The sequence below is a fragment of the Meleagris gallopavo genome, chromosome 5 (assembly GCF_000146605.3).
Source record: "Meleagris gallopavo isolate NT-WF06-2002-E0010 breed Aviagen turkey brand Nicholas breeding stock chromosome 5, Turkey_5.1, whole genome shotgun sequence".
NCBI classification, from domain to species: Eukaryota; Metazoa; Chordata; class Aves; order Galliformes; family Phasianidae; genus Meleagris; species Meleagris gallopavo.
The window spans coordinates 56,000,487-56,021,195 of NC_015015.2; the positions used below are offsets into that span (position 1 = coordinate 56,000,487).

The 20,709-nt window shown below is 46.3% G+C and overlaps 1 protein-coding gene across 1 annotated transcript in view; it reads right to left on the minus strand.

The window, feature by feature from the left end:
• Positions 1-20,709, minus strand: part of MDGA2 (MAM domain containing glycosylphosphatidylinositol anchor 2) — a 375,704-nt gene that overhangs the window by 41,599 nt on the left and 313,396 nt on the right. Inside the window, exon 9 of the mRNA XM_031553799.1 lies at positions 15,885-16,154. Within this exon, the coding sequence (XP_031409659.1) occupies positions 15,885-16,154 (270 nt within the window). The remainder of the gene's footprint in view (positions 1-15,884; positions 16,155-20,709) is intronic.

The window sequence follows — 20,709 nt, forward strand, 5'->3', positions numbered from 1 at the left end:
GCAGCCTCACAGTGCTGAGTGCAGAGGGATGATCCCCTCCTTCTCCTGCTGACCGCACTGCTGCTGACACAAGCCAGGAATGCCGTTGACCTTCCTGGCCACCTGAGCACACTGTTGGCTCGTGTTCGTGTTCAGCGGCTGCTGCCAACACCCCCAGGGCTTTTTCCTCAACTCAGCTCCCAGCCACTCGGCCCCAAGCTTGCGGCACCGCATGAGATTGGTGCGACCAAAGCGCACGACCCCACCCTTTATTCTGCTGGATTACTGGAAGATCTGCTTCTGTACTTCTGCTTCTTGCTCTTTTGGAACACGTGGCAGTCCCTAAAAAGGAACCAGCACGATGATAGCAGCAGTGAGGAGGACAGCTCTAGCAGCGAAGAGGAGGAGGTGGGGGGCAAGCATGAGGAAGAGGAACAGGAGGAACAGGTGGAAAAGGAGGAACAGGAGAATGAATACTTCTATGATTCACTACTGATCAGATATATTGCATGGTGTGCACCTGTAAAGGCGCAAGGAAGAGTCTCCAGGTGCCAGCTGGTGGAGGAGCTGATGAGCGACCTCCTGCTGGTCTTCAGATTTGTCTGGTCAAACAGTTTCTATCCAGTGCTGCGGTCTGCCATCGGGGTGGGCAGTGCATTTGAAGGCTGGAGTCCCCGGAAGGAGGACACTGTGTACCGCCTGCTCGTGCCCGTGGAGGCCCCCCGCGCGCACATCTTCCACTTGGAGATGGATGATGACGAGGATGATCTGGCAAGGAAATCCCGCATCCGCGTGGAACCGGTGTGCATGTGCATGAGGGAGCAGGAGCTGGGGGACGTGCTGCGCTTCCTCCACCACCCTGTGGAAGACCTGATCCAAAATCAGGACCCCAGCCTCCTACTGATGCTCTGCACTGGCTTCTACCTGGATGTGGAGAAAACTGTCACCTGGTTCAAGGTACAGCTGGCAACGATCTGGAAGGCCACCCTTCAGGCACACGCCTACAACCTAAAGGTGCTGCCCTCCAACCGCTCCTGTAAGCTCCAGCTGACAAACACCTCCAGCGGGGAAAAAATCCTCGTGGAGCTGCTGTTCGGGGTGCAACAAGGCAACTCGGACATCTTCCTGACCAGCCAGAACACAGAGGTCGGCTTTACGCCCAGCACAACATGGCTGCAGAGCTGTGCTGTGGCGGAAAAGAAGTACTTCCAGTACTTGACCAGGAATGCTGGGCAGAACAGCTCCCTCCTGAGCTGCATGAGGCTCTTAGCCCACACCATGGTGGGCATGGGCTTTTCCACCTCCGTCCTCAAGACTCTTGTCTTCCACCTCGTGAACATCATCCCTTTGGGGATGTTTCGTACTGCCACACTTCCTAACAGCTTACTGTCATGTGAAAACTCACTGTGATTGCTCTCAAATTGCTATGTAGTTTGGGATGGGCTCAGGAATAACTAGTGACATGGATATGCCAGCACTGCTCTGCTCTTAGCAGGCAACCAATGTGCTAGCAGTGGGCAGGCTGTTGTATAGCTTCTCCAGTGAGGAAGAAGCTGTTCAGCAGATATGAAAGTAGTGAGAGCCCAAAGGAAAATATATCCATTAAACAATATTTTGTTTTAAGTTTATGGGTTTTTTTGCTGGTGACAAGTTGCATTTTGTGCTGGCTGTACCTGGGATATAGCTGCGCTGATGCATTTATCCATGTTTCTAAATTACCATCATCTGTTCAATCAATTTGCAACAGCTGCACTAATACATGCTGACCAAACCATCAGCAGACATGAATGTTATACTGATGTGTGAATGAGATGTCAGCAGCTCACCAGTATTAAAGTAGCTATTGTAGCAGACATTGTTGAAACATCATTATTTTCTGAAGGATAACACTCATCAAGGTACACACATAGTTTCAGTCACAGCTTATTTCATAATGAATCCAAGAGTGGGCCAGGGAGAGGGGCAAGCATCACTTGTGTCACCAGTCCCAGTGCTGCAGAACGAATGCAAAGCCTTTCCCCTGCAGCAGCCCTGACTTGGAGCCCCTGCATCCAATGTGCTGCTTGTTGCACACAGCATCCCATCTCCTCCAGGCACTACATCTAAAATATTAGCTACCAACTCCTCGCTAGCACATGGCCAAAAATAGCATGAAAGGCAGCAGGGAACTGATTCATACAGAACAAACAAGCAAAAAAGAAAGCCCCTTAGATAGCCTGCTGCTGATTTGTGCCTCCTCTCTGCATCTCTGAGATCTCAGCAAAAGCCAAAGTGCTCTCCTGAGCAGAAGGGAACTGATGAAGTCACTAGTATGGCTCCTGGGCTGTCACCTTGACCAGGAACGTTTCTTTTCACTTCACTCAGTCATTTATCCCTTAGAAAAATAAAATAATCTCCAAAATAATTGTTTTCCTTCAGCTGCCATTGCACACGTTCCAACGGAACATAAGAAATGGAGAACATGCATTGCAAATCTGAACGCTAATGAGTGCAAACACAACCCACTGATTTCCAGCAACGCCAATAAACTGAACAACGCCATTCTCTGCCTAATTATAGCAGCTGACTGCGTACGCAGATGGAGCCTGCGAGTGCTGGGTGAGTGTTGATGCTGCTTGTCACGCAGAAACAAACAGGAGTAACCGTGCAGGCAAAGCACCAGGAAGTGACAGCTTTGGTAGACATGCAGACACAGCACTGAAGGATCCATTTCCCTGCGTTGTCTGTTTATGTTCCCCTTATCTTCAGATCTATTTCTGCTAATTCGCTCGGTGTCAGGATGTTTGCAAAGGCAGCATCTTTGCTGTCTCAGATCCATATTGGTAGCACATATGCACTTTAACTTAACATGACAAGGAGTTCGGCGTAAGCAATGATCGGGGCGTCTCGCACTCTGTAACAGCAGCTATAAATGTTGAAGGAAAGATAAAATCAGAGATTTACAAACGCTACCCCTTCTGGCAAACCCAGCTCCAGACCTTTCTATCTTTAAAATGCATGAAGAGGATAAATCCTAAACAAAGCAATATATATAACTGTGTAAAATACTGGAAGACACAAAGTTTATGAAAAATGCTGCCCATTACTGTGCTCTGTTTTATTGCAGGATATATATTTTATGAAGGATTTTCAATAAGAAAGCAGAGATGCTTTGTTCCCTATTTGCATGTCTGGAAGTGAAAATCCATTAGTGAGGCACTGCACAGGCTGCCCGGAGGGGCGGTGGTGCCTCATCCCTGCAGACACCTACGGCCAGGGGATGGGCTTTGAGCACTGATGGAGCTGTGAACATCCCTGTGGGGGGTGCACTGTGGGGCAGTTGGACCAGAGGGCCTTTAAGGGTCCCTTCCAACTCAAACCATTCTGTGGTTCTATGGCTCTATGGTGTCCTCAACCCATTCTGGACTTCCCACCACCTTTTCCATCCCACTGCTGCCGGACGCACAAGCAGTTTGGGACACATGGCACAGGGAATGCATTTCATCATTTCAAAAAGTATCTCTCAGACTTTTTTGCCAAAGCTGCTCTTAGAAGCATAAACTCATTTTCCAACAGCCTTGGTTCCTTCAGAAACTCCTCCAGCTCAGGTGCCAGAGCCTGACATCCACACTGCTCCTCCCCAGCTTTCAGAATAGCTCTCACAGGACGAATGTCCTCCCTCCCGAGGGCTCACCCTGCTGCACAGCCTCATCCTGTGTGCTGCTCTGCTCTGCTACACCACATGTAGGCTCCATCTGCAGCCATCTCCTGCCTTCTGGATCTCATGTGCAACCTGCTCTGTACCAAAGCCATGCTGCTCACACTGCTCTCATCCATGGCAATCTGTCTCTCATGAAACTACAGTCTGAAACTGGAGCTAAAAATGAAAGGCTTGGCTTATTTCTTTCTCCAGCAATGCAACTACAGATGCCCTCATTCCTGCTTGCAGTCATCATCACCCCTCACACCACTTTCCTGTTGGCAATATTTTTCATCTGGGACAATCTGTAAAACCTTAAACCTTTCCAAGTACAGCATTACACTGTGGATTTTATCTGTGCAACATCTAAGATACTGCCAGGACAAAACTAGAGGATAGCTGGTAAAGAGCACAGACGTGGCCCTCCTGAAGAGCAACTTCTAGGATAGGTATTGCTTGGAGTCAGATACAGAGCCTGAGAGTCTCAGCGCCACAGACTGTCCCTGCAGCCCCAGCTGTCAGACCCAGATGGATATTGAGATGGGAATTTGTCAGCAGTGGGTCAAGGGGGTCAGGCAAAGGCTGTACCCCAGAGGGCACACAAAGCAAAGCAAAGCCTCCGTTTGTGGTTCAGGCTGCAATTTTTCTGTCACCGTTGTGAGCTCTGCAAAAATCCACTGGAAATTGCTGGCATGGAAAAGGAAACGGTGTCACTTGCCAGTAAGTGCTAAAGACCCAATAAAGGAAGAAGGGACGTGGTGACATGGACAGCGGGATGCTGGTGGGAAACTGCAAGCAGCAACATGTCACTGCACGCACAGAAAGCAAATAGGGTGGGTAGGGAAGTGCTGACAGCACCCGATAAAAACCACAGCTTGGGATCAGAGAGCAACACTAATTTATGGGAGGAGCATTTCTGGAAAGGATTCTGTGTGGCTTTGTGCAGAGCAATTCATGAGCATGAGGCTGCTGCTGGACTGGCACCATCCCGTAGCCATGGCATCACCCCACAGCCACTCTGTGTTGGTGCTGGTGCCACAAACATCCTCCAAGCATCCCCAGGCATCCCCTGCTGCTGGGTCCCATGGCTGCCCCTTGGCCAAGCCCACTGGCTCCTGCTCCAGTTCTGTCGCTGGGCCAGGCTTCTCCAGTAGCTTTACAGACTGCTGTAAGCTCTCCCTCTTGGTATGCAGAGTTAAACATTCATATTTCCCTTATCTCTTTCTTACCTCCCCAGTTCCTGGTAAATACAAGCACCTGTGGCTGCTCTGATCACCCCAGAGCCAATGCCCTGCCCTCACACCGCACAAGCAAACATGCTTCTCAGAGCGGTCAGGGCTGCATTATCCAACTGCATTATCCCTACTGCACAAAGCATCCTGTGGTCAGGGATTCTTTGTTTTGCTCATATCAGCTCCAGTGCACAGCACAGCATGAAAGCAGGTCAGGCTCTTGGCTGGCTCCTTCTGCAGCCTTCAGGACACAGCCCCCAGGAACACAGCTAAACTCAAGCAGCATGTGCCAGCAGAGGTTTCCCACTGGTGCCTGGCACAGCCACATTCCCCATCCTTGCCTTTCCTGGGTGACTCACTCTGTTTTCTACTATCTTCCCAAGGCTCAAAAATAAATAAATCTGCATCACCATGAAAACCTCAGACAGAATCACAGAATTGTTAAGGTTGGAAAAGACCTCCGAGATCCCCAAGCCCAACCCCAACCCACCCCTCCATGCCCACTGCCCACGTCCTTCAGTGCCACATCACCACCACCTTGAACACCTCCGAGATCAGTGGCTGCCCCACTACCTGAGCAGCCTGTGCCACTGCATCACTGCTCTTTGGAGGGGAATTTTTTCCTAACCCATTCCTGCACTCTTCAAATGAGATGCTTTGGCCTTAAGCTGTAATTAATTAACTTCATCTTTCTCCTCTTTCTTGTTGACAGGAAAGGCATGGCTGAGATGCACACCTGGGACACCTTTGGTCACATTGGGCAATGCTGGCCACACTGATTCCCTGCCAGAAATAAATACTCCAAGCTGTCAGGCAGACAGCTGTTGGCTCAGCTCCTTCTGGTGCACGTCCCACACCAGTGGGAAGCACAGCACCGACCTTCTGTGTGCTCTGGAGATTGCTTTTCCTGTTGGATGCTTTCAGGAGGCACTCTGGGCTCAGGAGCACTTATCCTCTCCATGGTCTCCATGGTCTTTAATTAAAGTCAAATACCTGCTGTGCCCAGCTGACGAACGAGAAATAATTTTCTTAAATGGTAATGGTGCTTCAGGAGGAATTTCAAGGCCACACAGATGAGAATATACAGTGACATATGGTCTTCAGCTGTCTCCTGAAGCTCCCAGCCACCCATGGCTGTTCCTAAGCAGGAGAACAGACATTGCTGGAAAATGCAGACTGGATGGGAACAGAAATTAAGTTTCTGACTGTTAGAGTGAGACATGGAACCGGAATACAAGACTATTGCAGCCAGTGGCACAGGAAGAAATTCTCTCCCGTCCTTGAGAAAGATATAAATGTTACTGCAACCATCATTAGGCTTTACATGAAAGATTATAACTTATATAGTGAGTTTATAGTCTGTAACATTCATTTAGACTTACTGGAAAGCTAATAACTTATAGTCAGCTTGTAATCAAATCTTCCTTAGAGAAACAGTGCTGCAGACAGTGAGTATTTAGAGGTAGTTTGTACAGATGTCTTCACAAAGAAATAAATTCATTTAGCAGTATGCCAACCCACTCACTCTGCTGACACATAACAGCTAATGGAGCTCAGCTGGTCCAGCCCTGACCTCAGCCTCATGTTTGATCACTGAACCTCAGAGCCTTTCCAACCAGCTGGAAGGATCCTGCCTGTGACACGGCTCTCTGCTGAGAAAAGGGAAAACTGATGTTTGCCTAAGGGGATGGAAGCTGCTCCTTGCCTCTCTGCTGCTGGAATATGTGCCTCTGACCTTCCTCACTGCTGCCCTGCACATCTCTGCTGTATCCAGGCATGTGCAGCTTTCCTGTAAGCAGTCCTGGCAAATTATGGGCCATCTGCATGCAGGAAAAATCCTCTGTACAACAGCAGTCATGAACAAGTCCACACACAGCGGAAGCAAAAAAAGGAGGAAAATACAAATAGTGCAATGGCTTGCATATGTGATCTGGCATCAGCTACTAAACATTCCTCTCTTGGCTACCTGTTACTGCTGATCCCAGTGATACAACCACGGCAGATCCATCTGACACTGGGAAGCAAAGGAGAGTTGTGTGAGGTGGATTAAGTTATCTCCAGATGTGGTTTTGGACACTAATGTCTGAATTCCTTCTACAAAGGACCAGTCTAAAAGAGCAGCTGGAGCCATGTTTGCCACAGCTGAAAGAAAAACGTGGCTGTGGGGATGTGCACCCAGGGCAGCCCCTCACCTTAATAGGTAATTATGCTATTAATGCCCCTTCAGACCTAGATGAGTCTGTTTTAATGCCATGGCTAAATCGCTAGCTGAGATTTGGCAGCACTGAGTGATGGATGCAATGCGGTGCAGCTCAGGTGCTTCAGTCCCACTCCGAGTTCCAGAAGTCAGAAATCAGACGCAGCACTGATTAAATTGTTTGGAATTATTGCACAGCCATCTTAGTAGCCAATTAGCACAAGATAATTTCTGTGCACATGAAAGAAGTGTCACAAATGGAAATTGTGCTCATAAAGCAGAAATACATTGCAAAATCATTGATTTTGCTCCACAAAAACGCAAAGTGGGAAATGAAAGCGACAGAACGTGGAGAGATGGTTTTAAAACTAAAGGAAGGGAAATGAAGTTAGACATCGAGAGAATCATGGAATCATAGAATGGCCTGGGTTGAAAAGGACCACACTAATCATCCAGTTCCAACCCCCTGCTATGTGCTGGTCACCAACCAGCAGCCCAGGCTGCCCAGAGCCACATCCAGCCTGGCCTTGAATGCCTCCAGGGATGGGGCATCCACAGCCTCCTTGGGCAACTTGTTGCAGTGCCTCACCACTCTCTGGGTGAAACAGCCAACCCTCCAGCATGGATGCTCAGATACGGGTTCTGTTCAGCAAAACCCACGGCTCATGCCTGGGAACAAAGGAAAGCCTGTGCCTGATGCTAGGATGCACTGTGCTCAAGTATCAGAGCTCCAAAAGAAGGTGGTTTATGCTCCAGTGTTGTACCCCAGGTGGTGGGCTGGAGTACATTGCTGAGATCAGAGCTCCAACCCTTCTATGATGCTGTGGGAATGGTTCGAGTCAGAAGGGACCCTTAAATACCCTCTGATCCCACTCCCTGCAATGCACAGGGACACCCACAGCTCCACCAGTGCTCAGAGCCCATTCCCTGACCTTGGCTATCTGCAGGGATGGGGCATCACCACCTCTCTGGACAACCTGTGTCACTCTGAGCCCTTCCTGTTTCCACAGTGTAAAACTGCTTAGGCTTTGAAGCTGTTTAATCATTTTTGGCAATGTTTTGAGCACCAGCACTGCTCATTTAGCCAACTCTGCTGTGTAAGAAATGCATACATAATTTTATAATTTTATACATATTTTTAAAATAATTCTTCATTTCTGATAGTGAAAGATAGCCTGAAGTTTAGGAAGAGATAAAAAGACTTTTATTTGGACAGAAAATAGCCCCATTAGCAACGCTTGCCCTTGCAACTTGTCTGAATGGAGAGAAGCTCAGGTTTGTGGGTGTTTTATCAATACTTTCTCAGTGCCAACAAAGTTGTGCTCTATGGTGATAATCTCTTACATCAGTTGATCACAATCTGTCAGAGGTATGGAGTGCTTTACATGGCAGTTTTCTTAGACTGGGGGAAGAAACTTATCCTGTATCTTTACCATCACTTCTTTTTTCTGGTGATGAGAAGGAGGAAAGCTCAGCTTGGGTCTTTTGAACAGCTTTGTTTCCTTTTTGGCCCAGTTCTGTAATGAGACTGTCCAGGACTCACCAGGACACCACTGAAAGGACACCAACAGGAGCCAAAGCACAGGAAAAGATGCAACAAGGAAATAGGTTCATGTAAGAGAGATGCACATAATTATAAAGATTAAGTGAATATCTCATTGCTGATTATAACTTTAATGGAAAATGGAAAACAAGTTTTGATTGGCATCAAACAAAAATCGATGATTCCCTAGCTTTTGCTCTTAAACAAAAGCTAGGATGAGGGTGGTTTTATTTTCTCCTTTGTATAGGAGTGCTTAACCTCTGTCTATCACTGGTTTGCTTCCTGCAGCAGGAGTCACATCCATGGCCACGTCACCCCTACAGGGAAGCAGTCAGCTTGCTGACGGCCCTGAATCTATCTGGTCTCTATTTTATTCAGCTGCTTTTTACCCTTTGGCACAATTCAGGCTGAATTAACAAGTTGAGCCACTCCAGGAAATGCGTTCCTGTGCCCGGAGCACACGTGTATTCTTACTGCTCTCAAAACTGATTGAAGGAAAAAGTATAATCATGTGTTAAAAGATACAAAGGGACCTAATTTCTGGAGACACATGAACTATTTAGATGAGTGCAGACATGGATCCTGCAGTTGGGGAAAAAAAGTCTCAGTATTTTCCTGCACTAAAGAAGCCCTTGGATGTTTGATTAGATTTACTTCCATGTTACCGGGTTGAACTTCTTTTGACTTCATCTTTGAAGGCTCCCATTTCTTCCTCATTCCATTACGAAGACCTTCTGGCCCCTACACAAGGTGCTCATCTATGTGCCAAGCGCAGAACAGCCTGTGCGTATCTCCAGCCAGCGTTATCTCCTATGAGTCCCACTGTACCAGCAGCACGCTCCTGGTGCTCCCACTGAAGTCAATGGGCTCTGCTGACAACCAGGAAAATGAGACAGCTGTCTTGCTGGCATTGAAATGTTACGAAAAGGAAAAAAAGTAAAAAGGAAAAAAAAGCGATGTTCTCTACTTTTGCGTGGCTTAAAAGCAATTTTCAGAAACAGACATCACCACGATAGCATCTTTGTTCGGGCTGTAAATCAGCAGTGAGGAGATGAAAATTCAGTCCAAGGCTTTCAATAACACCATCGAAGAGAAGAAGATAAAGAGCAAAGGGAATCAGACCTCAGCCTCAGCCCTGCACTCCGGCAGATTTCTAAAGGATAACCATCAGAAAATTGCCCATTAAAGCAAAGTATCTGAGTGCCTCCTGACAGACGGGAACACATTGCTGAGAGACCCAGGGCCAAACTACCAGAAGTATCTGTGTGGTTCGGGAAATGTCACAGCTAATCTCAAGGCAGATGAAGTGTCTAAAAGCACTAAGTAGGATGGTGCCCCATGTTCCTCAGCCAGGAGGAATCCAACCTGAGCATGCTGGGGAACAGGAGCCCAAGGAGAGCTTTGTTTTCAGAGATGCCCCCAGGCAACACGTGCAAGCTCCAAGATGGTTTGCACTTTAATGATATGAAATTTAGGTTAGATATTAGGGGAAGTTTTTCACCCAGAGGGTGGTGAGGCACTTGAACAGGTTGCCCAAGGAGGCTGTGGATGCCCCATCCCTGCAGGCATTCAAGGCCAGGCTGGATGTGGCTCTGGGCACATCCCAGGTTGTGCGACCTGCACATAGCAGGGGGTTGGAACTGGATCAGCATTGTGCTCCTTTGCAACCCAGGCCATTGTAGGATTCTAGGATGCTATGATTCTACGAAATTGTCTTCTTCAAATTAATATCTGCAAAGTGATAATGAATTAGTAAAGTAATTCGTCTAACAGACGAATAGGACAAAACTTCCAGGTAGGGAGCAGATGGAGCACAGAACGGCAAGGGAGTACAGGAAGAATAGGACCATCCCCAGACCTGACAGCCTAAGTGGGCTACTATAAAAGAGATTTCTGAGTGTGCTGCTGATGCATTCATCCGGACACCTCTGAGCCCACATGACTTGTTTTCCCTGCTCTAGAGCCAGGCTGGGCTGCATGGTGGGCAGTGAGGTGGGGGCTGAGGCTGAGTTCCCTCCTGTCCTTCCCACTCTGTGTCTCTCAAGAGCTGCACTCAGTGTAAGCTGGAAGAGGCTATGAAGTGCAGAACAAATGCTCTGAGGGTGAGAAAAGGCTGAAGCGCAGCTGCTGATGCTGGCTGGAGAGCACTGCGCTGTCTCCACAAGGATGCCCTGTGCTGCAGCAGGGAGAGGGCACGACAAAGAAACAAACTTAGAAACAAAGAAACAAACAAAAAGATGGAAATAAACAAACACAAATAACAACACGAATGGGAGGATCATTAGATTAAAAATTAATGGCAGCTTGCTAACAGGCATTCACACACTGCTGCAGGGCTCCTGTGTTCCCATGTGGGGATTTCCTCAAGCAGAGGGGATGCAGAGGACTGATGCAAGAAGGCATTAGGGAAATACTGCCAGATTAGAGCAGCAGAGAGCATAAACAGGGGAGATTCAGATTTAAAAAAACAACAAACCCTCAGGCTCTCTGCTGCTGAGTCTGTATGACAAATTCTGAATTCACCAAACTGGATTGGTTTCCTTCAGACTGCAGTCACACCAGGGTTACGTGCTGCCAAAAGTAACAGCGCTGAATGGGCTGGAGGAGCGGTGTCCCATGTTAAAGAAAAGATAAATATTTCAAAGAACAAAGCAAATGTAATCCCTCAATTCTCACTAAGGGAAATGACTATAAGAGAATGGGAAGGGTACCTACCAAGGTGAATATTTGTTGTTCTAACATAAGAACACGTCTCTATTTCCAGCACAGTGCCTTTCCCAAGCTTCCTAGAGACCATCAGCTATCCCACTAACATGCCTGTGAGCATCACTTATCATCCTACCATCATTTTTTAAAATTAAAGGAACACCACCAATGGAAAGCACACTTTTTATCCAAGTAGCTGTTAGTGTTGCTAACATGAAAAAATACTGGGCAGTGTTAGATTAGAAAAAGAAAATGGAAGAATGTTCTTCCAGTTTTCATTTGTCATTTGTGGGGAACACGGCCCCATCACAGGACTCAGCCTTGAAAGGCTCACTGTGAGCATCAGGGGGCTCTCCAGAGAAAGAAGGAGAGTGTCACATCCAATTATCACTCCCCATGTGCATGTTCTGGAGGTGAAGGGGTTGGTTTGGCAAAGGCAGACGCATGGTGGGGTGGAATGGCAGCATGGTGGTGCTGATGGGGAGCAATGGGCCCCATGCATTTGCTTCAGTTCTGTCCACGTTTTTGTTTACAAGTGAGGATAAAAAGGATGGCACATGCCTCAAGTGGAGCAAAAGCTTACTTTTTGATATTTCTGCAGCTGGTGTTGCAGGTGAAACAGGCTGGTCTCCTAAAACATTGGAATTTATACAAAAGTATGGGAAGCTACAAACAACAGCCACTGTTGTCCCTTAGCTCAGTGCAAAGGCTCTTCTGAACAAGAAAGGATGAATGAAGCCGTAAAATTTACATAGTAGAGCACTGCTTAATGCAGCTAATGGGGCCAAGGAAAATAACCCAACATCCTGCAATTTCCAGTGCCTGCCATCTATGGATGATGTTTGTGATACAATGTTTGCAAAAGGTTGAAGGCAATTTGCTACTATCAACTCAGCTTGATGCTGCACAGAGCAGTGGGGTCACATGCTGGCAGCCAACAGTTCTTCCCTATGGTTGAACTATGGTCAACCCGATGGTGGTGACTATGGATTGACATCAGGCTCAATCCAGAAGCACTGAGACTCTGTCAGAAGACTGTGTAAGTGAATATTTAATGACTGGCTCATTAATTAATGTGACATTTTAAGGAGAAAAGAAACAAACAAACAATTATCACCAAAACGACGGTGCAAAACAAGTATCTGAAACTCTCCTCCTAAACATGAGTCTGGTGGGGCTTCCCTGTGCAGTCAAAAATCAGTTGATAAAAGTATCACCAGCAGTGTGCTGTCACTGCTGCCCAGCATTATGATTATTAGATTGAATAGCATCACACCACCCATACACAGCACCAGCAATCCCAACCTACGGACAACAGACAGATCTCATGCTGTGACCTGAGCGCAGTGTCACGCCTGATGCAATGATGCCTTTCTGGCCCTTTCAAACACACCAAGTTGCAGCTCAACAGCTGCAAGAATTCAGCGCGGACGTAACAACACATTGTTCCCTTAGATGTGACTCTTTGGACAACAGCTTTTGTACACAGTTCAGCCTGAGGCAGGCAGCAGCGTGACCAAGACTTCAGAGATCTGCTCTGAAACTGATCAAATGGGTGGAAAGAGTGCATAACCTTTAAATCATGGAATCATATCATAGAATAAATCCCCAAACGTGCCTCTTCCCACATTCCTCTCCCCACAGACACGGCTCCTGTGCCCGCAGTGTGCACTCAGCATGCACTGCCTCTGCCCTGCACCCAGTCCCTCCTCCACACACATGAAGCCCTATGAATAGACACTGCCATTCATGACATTTTCTGCATCTGAGCCTTTTTTTTTCTTTTCTTTTCAGTTTGCTTCCACTCTTGGCAGGGTTTTAATCACCACTGTCTGAAATGTTCTTTTTGTCTCTCTTTGGGCATTATGTGCACCATCAACCACTGAATAAAATACATAGATTGTGAAGCTGGGAGCAGTGTGAACTCATCCTTGCTTTCCCACAATTTTGCTTGTACGTTCTCATTTATTTTTAAGACAGTAGCAGGTTAAATCTGCCTCAGGTTGGCCCGTCTGATATAAATCAACCCTCTTTTCCACGTGTGATTTATTTCACTCGCACCTTCTCAAATTTGGCACAGAACCCAAGTGCAATAAAAACGGGTTTTGCGAATTCTAGGGCCAGCATAAATCTTTTCTACGCAGGCTTTTCAGTTCTGTACTGAAAAGCCTTCTCTTAGCATACCAATGCCTCCCTGCAGCCCTTGCAACATAAGCATTGCAGCATTCTGCTCTGACATGAAACCCTGGAAATAAAACCAACTGAAAATGGGCTATGACAACTCCCATGGTCGCAACCCAAAGCCAGGCTCCTGCCATGGGTTATTTATTTGTTGATTTTTTTTTCAGTGTGTGTGTGAATCAAGGAAGTGAGCTATTTTTTTTTTCCTGTAATCACAGTTTCCTTTTTACCATTTCATCATTTTTCTCCTACACTCGCTCCAGTGCTTCTACACTTCCCAGTGCTTTAATTTCATCTGTCCTCATGGGACTTGGGAGCAGAATACATTTGCTGCTGTTTTCTAGGAGCAGTTTCAACTCCACGTGTCAGCAAATAAATTTACTAAATATGAGCATGTGGGTTTTAACCTTAAAGGACTCGGGAAAACATGGAAGTCATAACCTGAAGGGTTACTCTCAGTAGCTTTAATGCAGCCATACAGCATAAATTCGCATAATGGTATGGACTAAAAATGAGCAAGGCACACAGAGGGATGCGAGACAGAGTGCATCATAAAACCATTTTAGTACTAATTTTCAGTTATGTGCCTTGCTTTGGCATGGTAATAAATCACAGAAAGCCACTCAGATTGCCCCAATTTTGGCAAAATAAGTGCCTCAGAATAAGTTTCTACAGTTTTGGGTCCAAAGAGTGATGAAGAGTAAATTGATCTGCATTTACGCATTTGAGCAAAAAGGCTTTTTCTCTGGTTTTCTTCAGAGTCACCTTCTGGATAAAACTCCAAAGAATTGGTGAAGTCAGCAGCTGTGAAAGCAGCTCTGTGCAGACTCTGAATGATGATTCAGCCAAAAGCTTCATTACATTTAGGAAATGGTAGAGCCATCAGTCACTGGGAACTCGCTGCATTCCCACCATGGTTGTGCTGCGTGCTGCTGGCCCCAGTGAAATCCCTGCCAACACAATGCCAACCAACTACATCTAAGGGAGAAAAAAGCATCCATCAGGCTCGTAAGTATTTTATTCCAATAAAACCAATATGGTTTTAAAAAAAATACTGGGGAGCTGAATCAAAAAATGATGGATGCATACAGAGGTTCTAGGACATGAGCAGAGCAAGTCCCAGAGAGCATTTGGAGAGACTCTGCAGGGCCAGGGAGCTGAACAGCTCTGTGGGACATTGGTTAAACCCACGCTCTCTCTGCTGCTAGCAGCAAAACTGATAGCAAAACTGAAGGCATCCACCTTCCTACACAAGGACAAGGCTAGGAGCTGTGCTGTAGCTGGAACCAGGTCAATAAACATGAATAAAATCCTAACTGAGATGGATATCAGTTCTTCTAGGAGAGCTCTACGTTGCATGTTCTGAAGTCACTGTTTACTGGTTTCTTCTCCTACTGCTCCTTCCAAGAAGCTAACAGGAAGGATTTTAAGCTGCAACGAGACTACTGCTCTGGCCCCCTTAGGGAGTTCAGGGTTGTCCATTTTGACCACCAGAGAGGGCACTGGCAATGAATAAGGAGTCAACTCAGACCTTAGGAAGAGATGGGTCACTTCACGGAGATGCTTCATTTCCTCCTGAGATGTTAGGCAAAGTCTAAACAAGCACAGAGGGATGGGGAACCTAATGGTGATGTGACAGGACCTCAGCCTGGGCACAGTGTCTGCAGCACACAGGGGTGCTTGCAGGATCAGGCAGCTGAGTTAGCAATTCATAGCAGATAACATCATACAGAAGAAGAACCAAGACTTGTATCTCTAAAATCCCTATTAAACATTTAGATCCAATAGGGGATGCTGAAGATAACTGACATATAAAGTATGCCTAAATCCAGGGCATGGGAAAATCATGGCAGGGGTTGCACATCTGCCCTGAGTCTGTGATCTTGTCTATTAGGTGACCTTAATACCTTTTGCCTCTTGAGAAAAGGAACACATTTCCACTACACTCTGTACATAAGCTGCTTGCAATTGCTCGAGACAGCAGTCTCCCTGTCCTGGTTTCTGAGCTTGCTGAGTGTACCGACAGAGAAAAGGAAATTCAAGCCTTATTGCAAACTTCAAAAGGAAGAAATTTGCTACCTAATGGCTTTCTCCATGACTCTTTCAAAAGCATACAGACAGCTATCTGTGGGGAAGGACATCTGCATTTTGCATGTAAAAAACTTTATCCTTAAGCCACTGAAAGAAGCTGAATCTCCTGTTTTGTCACCAGCCTCCCCACAACCCAAACCTTTACGCTTTAAGCCATAAACCTGCTTCGAAAGACATATCTTGGCCAACACTCCAGATGAGGCAGCAGTAGCATCACCCATTGACACCAAAAACTTCAGCATCCATCCCCGCGCATCGAGATGCCGCCAGGCCTACCTGTGACGAGGAAGCTGCAGCGGCCGGCTCCTGCTTCATTGATGATGTTGCAGTTGTAGACACCATAGCTGTCACGGGAGAGGCTGCTGACGGTGTACTCGGTGGAGTCCTGCAGGTCAAACTGGCCTGTGCGCAGCAGCTTGCTGCCCAGCCGCCACTCGTAGGTCAGCACCCGCGTCGGGTAGGCCCGCAGCACCCGGCAGCTCATGGTGATGCTCCGGCCTTGGCCCTGCCGGATCTCCAGGAAGGTCGGCTCCACGGCAGGGGGGTCTGCAGGGAAGAAAGCAGGGGCTGTGTCATAGAATGGCTCATCCAATTCCAACCTCCTGCTATGTGCAGGTCGCCAACCAGCAGCCCAGGCTGCCCAGAGCCACATCCAGCCTGGCCTTGAATGCCTGCAGGGATGGGGCATCCACAGCCTCCTTGGGCAACCTGTTCCAGTGCCTCACCACCCTCTGGCTGAAAAACTTCCTCCAAGTCAATGCATTCTGCTTATTGGTGTTTTCTACAGAATACCTAAAGAGAAACCAAACCCAGCCTCCAGGCTCAGTTGCTTCCTTTGGGACAGAGACATGCAGCCCAGGAGGCTCAGCCTTCTGCCTTACAGAGGAGCCCCAAACTCCAAGTCATGGGACTTTCTGCAAGAGGAAGATGTAGAAAAGAAGGGAAAAGCCTTCACATGGTGGAGACAAAGACACAAGGTAACAAAGTTGGTGTGGGGTCCCAGGCAGCAGTTCTGTGCTCAGTGACATACCCAACCTTGCCACTGGGTCCATGGAGAAGCTCAGTACCCCAGTAGCTGCCCATAGGCTCCAGCAGAGCCATATAATCATATTATCTATCTACTCAGGCAGTAGGTTTGGTATTGCAGTAAGCATAGAATGGGTCAACTTTTCATGACTTGAATTAAACTGCACTTTAAATAATTCATATTTTCAGACTTCAGATTCCAGCAAAATACACAAATATGGACAACATGCAGTGTATGCAAAAGCCTAATTTCACTCTCATTTACCTTTTGATAACTTAATCACTGCAGAAGAGCAATCTGCATAGACTGACATTGGCACAACTATTTAGAAATGTAACACACACAAGAATTGTGCTTGTGTTTGCAACTGGATGCCAAACACTGACAAGACATTCAATCTCTTTAAAAAACACAGCCCACTTTCAGCTCTTTAGAAACAAGAAACCCTGAAAGCTTCCCATGCCAGTAAAGTACATGGAATCTTTGCATCCATGTTAAAAGGACTGAGAGGCATAACATCTAAAATTCCCCATGAGAATGGTCTGCACATAGTCCATGCTGTGCTCCCTCCAGAAAGAGCTCTCTTATGGTTATCTCTCCAAGAGCATCATGTCCTCAGGTTTTTTGTTGATTGGTATCTCCACCAGAGATACCAATAACCTTCAGCCTCTTGATATTTAATTCCCTGCATAATGGAAGCTGTAAACAGATTCTCTCAGCTCATGTAATTGAGAAACCACATTTGTACGTGTACTGCTGCTCATCGACTCTTGCTTACAGAAGACATCCAGATAAATACAGAAATTAAGCTGAACTTTGGAGACTGCCATTTCAGATAGAATTGCTTATAGGTCGTGGCCTCCCACTACCGTGTTTGTAGCTCATCACAGCAATCATCACTGATCTTGTGACATCATCTAAAGCTGCATATGGAATGAATGTGGGGGGACTACCAAGATTTGGGAGCACAGAGAGGCAGAAGTGGTGACATCAGCCAGCAGACAGGGCCTGATGGCGTGTGGTGAAGAAGGGGCAGATTAACCTCTCTGATGGCAATAACCCTGATTGAGACTCCACAGACCAATGAAGATAGTGATGTAGAAACCACCAACTCACAATCTCATCAACGCCAGCCTGACCTGATTCTTCTTCTTTGTACATAAAATATCATGTGGCTTTGTGTAATATTCAGGACAGAAGCTTACCTGGTACATGGGCTGCATTACAGATACAGACAGCAGCATACAGAAGACCACAAACTGCAAATCTTCAGTACTGCAAGCCCTCTTACCATTGAGAATATCCCCCAATTTTGTGTCATCAGAAAATTTCATCGGAGAGTGACAATTCTTTGTGTCCAGGTACAGAATGAAGAATACGAAAGAAGATCCGTTTGTCAGAAATGCCATTACTCCCTCTCTCCAGCCTGATACCTGCCATTTCAGCACGACCCAACAGTATCTCCATCTGTCCTCACTATACAATTCCTGCACCTTATCCAGTTTCACTAATAGTTTCCCACAGAAGTAGCTTTGCAGGGAATTGTTGGCTTAAAGATAAGAGCTATTTTAGAAGCAGAAGATGTGACAGTCCTCAATTTCCTTGTAAGGGAGAGCTATTCGGCTACTCAAGCCTCATCTGCCTTTCACAGCTTTACTTGTACTTTCCTCTAACTGACCTGCCTTACAATTTTTCCAGGTATCTTCTAACTCTTGATACATTACAGATCTCAGAGAGATTGCTATTCAAATTTGCTAATACTTACAATTGCCCAGTCATTTATCCTCATGGAGAATTCTGCTCTCCAAGTTTTCTTCCCAATTAGCGCTAATGATACTGATTTCAAAATTCATCATCTCTTCAGACCTATTAACTTTATACTCATAGCCAACACCATAATATTCTCATCAAAATAGGTACAAGTTTCATCAACTTCAAGCCAGACACAAACTAGGCTACAAAAAAACATGTAGCATAAAGGTGGTGGAAGAATCCTAGAATGGCCTGGGTTGCAAAGGAGCACAATGCTCATCCAGTTCCAACCCCCTGCTGTGTGCAGGTCACCAACCAGAGCCACATCCAGCCTGGCCTTGAATGCCTGCAGGGATGGGGCATCCACAGCCTCCTTGGGCAACCTGTTCCAGTGCCTCACCACCCTCTGGCTGAAAAACTTCCTCCTCATATCCAACCCAAACCTCCCTTGTCTCACTTTAAAACCATTCCCCTTGTCCTATCACCATCCACCCTCACAAAGAGCTGTTCCCCCTCCTGTTTATCCGCTCCCTTCAAGTACTGGAAGGCCACAATGAGGTCTCCCCGGAGCCTTCTCTCCTCCAAATTCCTCTCTTTCCATTCCTTGGTCACAGTGTCTGACCAAAGACCTCCTCCTTCCTCAGCATCCCCAGCTGAGCCTGGTGGGGCCAGGGAGAAGCTCACAGAAGGCACTGGAAACTTGAAGGCAGGATCTGTGTGCGTGTGATGTGCGAAATACATTTTAATGGATGATTATCATTTTCTCCTTTTGCTTTGGGAACTTCTTTCATGTTTAAACATTCGAGATTTGCCCACAGCTCTTCATAAGGCCATCTCCTTTTGCTTCTTATGCCACTGGATGCACCTTATTCAATGAACAATTATTCTGTTCACCTGTCCGCGGCAGCTCTGCTCTAATGACTTTCATCATATTGGCATTCAGCTCTCTCCCTCTCTTTCTCCTGGTTTATTTACTCATAAGATACTTTACCCTTATAAAAAGCTTTTAAATAAAGTTTCCCCTGCCTTTAAGGTCAAAACAGTCTTTAAAATCCAGACTCTCCATCTATTCCAGAACAGATGACACCCAGTGACAGAAAAAGAAAATTAACTTTGTTTATTCATTTCAGAGGTACATTTTTACAGGTAATAACTTTAATGGAAAAGGAAAGGAATGGTAAAAACTACAATATATGACAGTAACCTGTGCTAACAGTTTATATTTATGGTTTTTCTGGTTTTATAAGATGGTGACTTTGCAGCTAGCAAAGGTGGGAGTGTCCTGGGCATCGCCCAACAATAAGATGCTCAGAAGGAAACTTATTCTGTCACTGTTTGGAGTTTGTGTGTTGTTCAATTCATTTGCATTAGCTCTTCCCCAAGGCTTCAGCATTTTGATTTAATTTGCTTTGCTGTACTTATCCCTATCTTTCATAATTCCAGTATTAGTTTGTGAAAAATATACAGAAAAGCTGCATGGGGAGCACACTTCATTCTCTCAAACAATTATCTTTGGGAAGCAAACAGTCTGAAGTTAAAACGGGCTTTATATTAAAGTTTAATGAATTTTTTAGCCTAAATACTTTCAAGTCTTAAGGATTACAAAATGGAAATCGAAAGGCTCCCCAGCTATCAAGAGATGTGGCAGCAAGGATGCTGGTTTGCCTTTAACTGGACAGCTGCCCTTCACAGTGTGGATCGTACTGCGGTGTATACAGCAAGATTTGTCCAGGAGAAAACACACCATTCTGCTTCTCGTGTACCAGATAAATACCACCCAGCACGTGCTCATAGAGTCACAAGAGCTGGAAGGGACCTCTGAAGGCCATCTAGCCCAACTCCCCTGCAATGAGCGGGGACATCATGGTGATGAAGATGAAGAGTTCAGCTCAGACTCCACCTGGCCCATGTCCTTCATTGCCAGGCAGCCCGGCCAGGGCAGAGACTGAAATGCCTGCAGAGCTGAGACAATTTAAGGAAGTGCCATTTCCAATTTCTGATTGAAACATATTGTCATCTACTTCACTTCCTGAGGGATGTGCGACACAAAGAATCACTGTGGCCTAGAAAGGCAGCCCTTTTCCTTCCTTTTTCTCTTAAGTTATTGACAGCATTTGTATTCTGCCCAGTAAGGACAGCTGAGCTAAGCAGTCAATTTCTTTTTATTTATTTCCATTTTGTCTCTATCTCTGCTTGTCTTTTGACATATTATTCCCAGGCTCTGGAGATTACTCTCAGGAAAAGTCTGTGGCATTTTTTTGACTTCCAACAGAGGCAGTATTCCATCTTCCAGGCCATGTCAGCAAGTATTTTATGGATTAA